This window comes from Notolepis coatsorum (assembly GCF_963971535.1).
Source record: "Notolepis coatsorum genome assembly, contig: SUPER_11_unloc_1, whole genome shotgun sequence".
Taxonomy (NCBI): Eukaryota; Metazoa; Chordata; class Actinopteri; order Aulopiformes; family Paralepididae; genus Notolepis; species Notolepis coatsorum.
Window position 1 is genome coordinate 54578 of NW_028174870.1, and position 7923 is coordinate 62500.

A 7923-nucleotide genomic window follows, 5' to 3' on the forward strand; every position below is an offset into this window, starting at 1 on the left:
TATATTGGGGGGGGATATATCACATTTTTCATATGATCAAAAAGTGGTGGAGCAAGATCATACCTTTGCTCCCCCAAGTTCAATAGTGGGAGAGCAGAGATGCTCCGAATGCTCTTATGGCCAGGCGTCTATGATTCACTGATACAAAGTAAAATAGTGCAGTGCAATAAAATAGTTAGTAAAATAGAATAAAATAATGCAATAGTGCATTGCAATAAAATAGTTATCATCGTATTTTTTCGGGAGGCCGGTAAGGAGTGCATTACAGTAGTCGAGTTGGCTTGAGATAAAGGCATGGATCTGGTTTTCAGCGTCCTTATTTATAAATGGCCGTACTTTAGCTATGTTTCTAAGGTGGAAGAATTAAGTTTTTGTCAACTTGTTGATTGTGATTTAAAGCTTAGGTCTGAGTCTACCATGACACCAAGACTTAACTCACTCAAATACAGTTAGCAGCTGGATAGACCATAGATGGATATTAGCTTCTGCTAAATCTGGTGCAAACATATTTTCATGTAACAATGATGAATTGTCCAAAAAAAAAAAAAAAAAAAAACATATATATATATATATATATATTTTTTTTTTTTTTTTTAAATAGATTCGGGGCTTTTCAGAAAACATTCGGGGCTTGAGCCCAAGTAGCCACCCCCTAGCCCCGCCCCTGCTATAGACTACGTTGCCCATCCTGAGCCTGCTATGATGCAGGTGTTTTTACATCACCACCCAAAACAAGATTCAGCCAAGAGCGAGTGAGTACACTGGTCCACTTGTCCATGGCACTTACTACCCAGCTTTGTAATGGGTTGGGGGGGGGGAATAGTACAGTAGGTACGCATATTTAAGGGGACCGTAAGGATGGTGTACTGGTGGGTGGTGTCCGACCGATTATAGTGGGCCGGTCTGGGCCAAAAAAATAAATGGACCCCCCTAATTTCTAAACCCTGGCTACGGCCCTGCCCACGCATGCGGCATAATGTGATGTATTACAGATGCACACGAAGCAAATTACATTGAATAGAAATGCATCTTTAATAGCAAGAGTGAAAATCCACCCAAACAGGGCATAATCATGATTCATGACAGAATTTAATTATAAAAAGAATATATATTGTGATATTAATGCTAAAAAGCACACATGGTTTGAATTATTTAACACGTTTTTCCTGTCCCCTGAACTGTCCAACTATGTATTTGTTCCCAACTGTCTGACCCGTTAGCTAAGGCATCACGGGTGTTGCACATATGACACTGAGAGCAGTGAGCACCCAGAGGAACTGAGAACAGTACCATAGAATAAAGCTCATTCGGATATAAAAAAAGAAATCTGTTCCTATTCATATGGAACAGCTCCAGACTGTTACTTTGAGTTTCTGGCTTTGAGAGAAAGTAGCTCATGTTCGCAAATATTGATTGAACTTTCCTCGGCCATGGAAATAACATACTGGAATAATTAATTTGTGTGGCGTTCCCCTTTAAAACGTCAACCTCCGTCCTGTTGCCATAGAAACGTTGTTGCGTGCGTGTGTATGTGTCAACAACGCCTGGTTTGTATATCTGACTGACGTTATAACAAAAACTAACGGATTAACGTTAACTAACGCTGGAAAAACACATTCAACAAATAACCAAGTTCAGTGGTTTTACTTTTTAACTCCTATAAGTTACACGGGCAACGGGCTTATTTACCAACAGGGAAAATATGCAATATAATTTACAACAATATTTCTGTTCACTTCTTCTCTACCAAACGAGAATCGAACTTGTTACATCTTTCTTTTCATCATACTGTGATGTGAATGGGCCGAAGTGATGACGTCAGGAGCAGGGACTCAAGTGGCTCATTATTGAACGCAGGTGTTGCTGATTGTGTGCGGGATGAGACGCTGAGACTGTTTGATAAGCCAGTGGGACTCAGAGATCGAGGTTGGAGCACGCAAGCAGTAACCAGACTCTGGTAGGGCCCGGGGGGTGGGGTCGATCGTGGAGAGTTATCCGCCGGCGATGAAGAGCAGTTAGATAGCCGTCCATAGTTCCCGGTAGCGAGAGGAGGGGAGGCTTACCCTCCTGGAGATAGGTAGGGACGGGACATAGAGGGTCTGAGTTACATCGCTCCCAAAATACTTTATACTTGGCTCGTCCTCGCGGACACCGAGTACGTTACCAGGTGACAAACCCAACTGTATCCTGGAGGACCACCGTGTGCCGGAACATTCGTCCGGAGAGTTGGACGGGGTCCAAAGCGTCGACCCTTGGGGGGGGTCGCACCCTGCGGCAAGTTAAGTCCACTGTTACCCACATGTGCACTTATATAGGATATTGTATGCGCTATTTTTATAAACTGTATAGGCCTATTGTGTAAATTGATATTGTATTGTATCTGGGATTATTAGGGTATCCTATAGTTATGCTCTTTATATTCTACCGTGCCTCTTAATCTTATTTGCATATAGGCTATTTCTTCCTATCCCCTATTTATGCCCTATTTATTGTATAGCCAAGCAGGTAGAATATTGAGTATGATCGATTGAGGAGGGACATGGGAAGACGAGAGGGAGGATTAATTATTGCCGGAAGAGTGTTCCTTAATTAACTCTTATGGTTCAATGTGTTCAAAGTGCGTGGTTTATTAAGCCTTTTTGTTCCAATGGCTGTGCCTCTTACAGAGGGTGTTTAATGTGTGGGAATAAACACACCGTGGTGTGTGCATTTGCTGTGCCTCTTACCGAGGGTGTTTAATGCGTGAGATTAGACACACCGTGGTGTGCAGTTGCGGTGCCTCATATAAGAGAGTGTTTAATGCGTGAGATTAGACACACCGTGGTGTGCAGTTGCGGTGCCTCATATAAGAGGGTGTTTAATGCGTGAGATTAGACACACCGTGGTGTGCAGTTGCGGTGCCTCATATAAGAGAGTGTTTAATGCGTGAGATTAGACACACCGTGGTGTGCAGTTGCGGTGCCTCATATAAGAGGGTGTTTAATGCGTGGGATTATAGACACACCGTGGTGTGCAGTTGCGGTGCCTCATATAAGAGGGTGTTTAATGCGTGGGATTATAGACACACCGTGGTGTGCAGTTGCAGTGCCTCATATAAGAGGGTGTTTAATAGGTGGGATTAGACACACCGTGTTTATCATTGCAGTGCCTCATAAAAGAGGGTGTTGTATAATAGGAGCCCTACGGTACCCAATTGGTCCTCTTAATTAATGCATTCCATGTCCTCGGGATAATCGCTTAGTATAGGTCCTTGCATGATCTCATATCATTGTTTAACATAGGACTTTCATGAAATAAAGTTGGTATTCCTTGTAAACCCGGTTGTGAAGTTGGTTATTTCAGGCATCTGGATAAATAGCAGTTTCCCTGCTAAGTAGCAGTTTCTCCTGCTACTGGTATAACTCACGTATTTATTACAATACCAACAAGGGGCAGTAGGCCTATTCACTGTACATATTCAAACTACAACTCTGTATCTGATTAGCACTATTACTCAGTATTACTCATTTATATATTCTATCCAGTTTAATGACCTATAATATATACTATTGCACTTTACTGTTACATTTGCACTCTGGTTGGATGCCAAACTTATTTTCGTTGTACTGTATACTTGTGCTGCATGATGACAACAATACATTTTAATAGAATAGAATAGAATAGAATCTAATATAGAGGTGTATAACCTTTTTATTATTTTGTTGTGTGCAATCAGTACACACGTTGAGATGTCCGACAATGTTGGCTAATAAGTGTGTTGTCTTCATATCTATCGGCGGTAGCTTGCAGTGATGATGATGATGATGATGATGATGATGATGATGATGATGATGATGATGATGATGATGTGATGATAAGAACTGAACTCCATAAAAACTTGGTATTTCACCCGGGTAGGCGTGGTTTAGTTTGACTCTATGCACTATTCAGTCCACTGGAGGGCGCTGCAGCCTACTGATTTGTCAGTAGTGCACAGTGCACTGCACTATGAATTGAAAATGGAGGACCCTGTTGTACGTCTTTCTCTGATCTGCTGCACGGTTGTGTATTGAGCTGTACTGTATTGTACCCATTGCGCAATCTGTTAATACAGTTTTCATTCATCACAGTTCAGACTCGCTCTCTCCAGCCCGTTGCCAGGGAAACGTCGCTGCGTGTGTCAACAACGCCGGGTGATATCTAACGTTACCGAACTAACTAACGCTGGGAAACACATTCAACAAGTAACGTAAGTTCAGACGTTTTACTTTTTAATTAATGTAGTTAATGAATTAATATAATTTATACGTGGCGTGACGTTACTGCTGTTCTACCGGACCAGTTAACAATTACACCACAAAACGGCATCTTGTCAACATGCCAGGGCTTATTTACCAACAGGGGAAATGTACAATATTATAGTTTACAACAATATATCTGTTATAACTCCTCTATTTTTACCAAACGAGACAATCAAATAATCTAACATTTGACATCTTTCTTTCTTGGGCAGTATTCAGTATTTTATCAGTATTCACTCACCATATTAATACAACAATTCTGTACATACATCTGATCTGTGATAAGAACTGAACTCCATAAAAACTTGGTATTTCACAACAGTATTTCACCAGTATATATCACTCTGCTCGTAGATGTATTACTGGTGATGCCAGTACATCATTGTACACTCTAATGAAAAAGTTAGCTGACTCTCTCTCTTTCTCTCTCTCTCTCTCTCTCTCTCTCTCTCTCTCTCTCTCTCTCTCTCTCTCTCTCTCTCTCTCTCTCTCTCTCTCTCTCTCTCTCTCTCTCTCTCTCTCTCTCTCTCTCTCTCTCTCTCTCTCTCTCTCTCTCTGTGAGGCGAGATTGACATTGGTATATGTCCTAAACAAAGTACCAATTTACATTATTTCACTACTAGACCTCAATACTGTAGGAGTTTATCAACCCTGCTCTCAGGACTGGATTACACTACATGTTCCTCAATGTAGGAGTTTATCAAACTTGCTCTCAGGACTGGATTAAAGTATGTTCCTCAAGTTGATCAAACCTGCTCTCAGGACTGGAATAACCTACAAAGAACTTTGAATATTGATTCCCTGATAACATTTGGGACATCAAAATAAAATGCTTTAAAATCTTAATGTTTTTTAATGTAAATGTTTTAACTAAGAATTGTTTTAACCAATGTTAATATCTGTGTCTTATTGTCTGATTTATCTTTGTTTTTGTTACCTTTTGTTGTTTTTATTTCTTTCTGTTATCTCTGCATTATTGAAAATGAGGGTCCAGCCTCAATAATCTTTATAATCTTCAATAATGAATGAATGATAAATATAGTCTAACTACCATAGCAGCTAACATAAAGATATTACATAGCTAACATAAAGATAGTACATAACTAACATAAAGATAGTACATAGCTAACATAAAGATAGTACATAGCTAACATACATATGGACTGTGTCAGGATGGAGGGCTCGGGGCATGAGGTGATCGACTTCTCAGCTCTGGACAGAGAGCTCCGGGGGGCCGTGGAGGAGGACCGGCGCTACCGGAGGGAGAACGACGCTAAACTCCGTGCTGTGACCCAGAGAGTGGGCTCCTATGAAGAGTTCAGGTAATGTAACATTAGACTACCTTTAGCTAATGTCTGGTAATGTAACGTTAGACTACCCTTGGCTAATTTCTAGTAATGTTAGACTACCCTTAGCTAACTTCTGGTAATGTAACGTTAGACTACTCTTAGCTAACTTCTGGTAATGTAACGTTAGACTACCCTTAGCTAACCTCTGGTAATGTACATTGACTACTAACCTACAGTGTTTTATTCAGTCTACCTTACCTTGACTACTAACCTACTAACCTACAGTGACTGTGTGGACACAGTGTGCTAACTGCTAGACTGAATGATAAAGACAAAATGTGATGATGAATTTGGATAATTTCTACAGTATACCTGTTTGTCTGTATGCCTTTCAGAGACATAGTCCTTGCCTGTCTGTCTCTCTACCCTTTCTGTCTAACTGTTAGTCTGTCTGTTTTTCAGAGACATAGGCCTAGCCTGTCTGTCTGTCTGTCTGTCTGTCTGTCTGTCTGTCTGTCTGTCTGTCTGTCTGTCTGTCTGTCTGTCTGTCTGTCTGTCTGTCTGTCTGTCTGTCTGTCTGTCTGTCTGTCTGTCTGTCTGTCTGTCTGTCTGTCTGTCTGTCTGTCTCTCTGTCTCTCTGTCTCTCTGATATGTCTGTCTGTCTGTCCTTCAGAGACATAGTCCTAGCCTGTCTGTCTCTCTGATATGTCTGTCTGTCTGTCCTTAGAGACATAGTCCTAGCCTGTCACCTGCAGCCTCTGGACAGGAAGGAGAAGATGGATGCTGCTCGCAGACAACCCTGGAACCCCCTGGTTACCCCCGGCAACACACAGAGACCCCTGGTTACCCCCGGCAACACACAGAGACCCCTGGTTACCCCTGGCAACACACAGAGACCCCTGGTTACCCCCAGCAACACACAGAGACCCCTGGTTACCCCCAGCAACACACAGAGACCCCTGGTTACCCCCAGCAACACACAGAGACCCCTGGTTACCCCGAACAAGCCATGATGTGAAAAATAATCAGTGCATGGAGATGGCTGATCTGTGGTCATCAATACAATTACAACATTTAAATATAAATGACAAAAATGGAAATATTCTACTATTCCAGGGGCGTCGTTTTGGTATGGCAAGGTATGGCACTCGCCATACCTTGGCAAATTAAAATTGTAAAATAATTTTAATTTTATTTTATTTTTTATAATAAAGATTTTTTATGTTGATTTAGAATTCGAATGTCAACATTATGAACGAAGCTTCGAACTATTCGGTACAGCCCTAGCATGTTTTGATATTGTAATGATCTAACTTTTACTAGGTGACTTTTACTGTGACTAACTGAAATATGCACACAAAAAAAGGTAAATGGACATGCAGAAGTTTTTTAATCAAAGGGCAGCAGAGACAAGTGATACAGGGACACAGTTATTAAGGTCTTACAATGGCTTAGTGATTATAACAGTGCAGTTCAGCATTCAGTAACCCATACATTTTGTGAACGTGTTTTTGTTACTGCATTCTGTTGAACACACACCTCAGAACCGTACCTAATGAAAATTGGCTCGATTGCAAAAAAAATAATAGACAGTTATGATATTACATTCTGCATAATTTGTATGCAAAATATTGTGGTTCCCTGCTTTAGTCTGTTGACACATTTGTATACTAAAAATGCTAGTCCTGTGTCATACCTAAATGTCATATAAGTGAATTGTATAGAAACAACTCACCAAAAGTGACTATTGCACAACTGATTTGACAAAAAAAATTCACCCCCCACCCTCCCTCCTCACCATACCTTGGCTTTTACTGAAATGACGCCACTGTACTATTCTACTGTTACATGAATATGTAAACATAATGTATATTGTGTGGAAGGGGATCAAAGCCATTATGCTCTCATTGAAGATAAAGAGTTGTGTTAAAATGACCTTTGTGTTCAGTCAATAAAGAGCTGTTTTGAAATTACCTTTGTGTTCAGTCAATAAAGAGCTGTGTTGAAATTACCTTTGTGTTCAGTCAATAAAGAGCTGTGTTGAAATGGCCCTTGTGTTCAATTACCAAATTATGTATTAGAACTAAAATAGTATATCATCACATCTTTGCTTTTTTTAAACACCAACACACAAATACCACTTTCCCAACCGTGTTGTAATCAATATCTGAATGCAAATGTATTCTTACTGTCTTTACTACTACCTACTATGTTACTATGCCTATACTACTACCTACTATGTTACTATGCCTATACTACTACCTACTATGTTACGATGCCTATACTATTATATACTATATACTATGCTACTATGCCTATACTACTACCTACTATTCTACTATGTCTATACTATT

At 40.4% G+C, this 7923-nt stretch overlaps 1 protein-coding gene across 1 annotated transcript; it reads left to right on the forward strand.

Annotated features, from left to right (window-relative positions):
• The first annotated feature begins 4048 nt into the window (after positions 1-4048).
• Positions 4049-7563, forward strand: dnaaf19 (dynein axonemal assembly factor 19). The gene is made up of 3 exons (XM_084338426.1): positions 4049-4228; positions 5453-5602; positions 6297-7563. The coding sequence occupies exons 2-3, from the start codon at positions 5454-5456 to the stop codon at positions 6580-6582; spliced, it is 435 nt and encodes a 144-aa protein (XP_084194552.1). The 5' UTR covers positions 4049-4228; position 5453; the 3' UTR covers positions 6583-7563.
• Positions 7564-7923: the final 360 nt, after the last annotated feature.

Bases quoted from the DNA above. Each gene is read 5' to 3' on its own strand.
- dnaaf19 (XM_084338426.1), top strand. From the start codon at position 5,454: ATGGAGGGCTCGGGGCATGAGGTGATCGACTTCTCAGCTCTGGACAGA. The intron at 5,603-6,296 runs GTAATGTAACAT...GTCTGTCCTTAG, and splicing joins GGCTCCTATGAAGAGTTCAG to AGACATAGTCCTAGCCTGTC.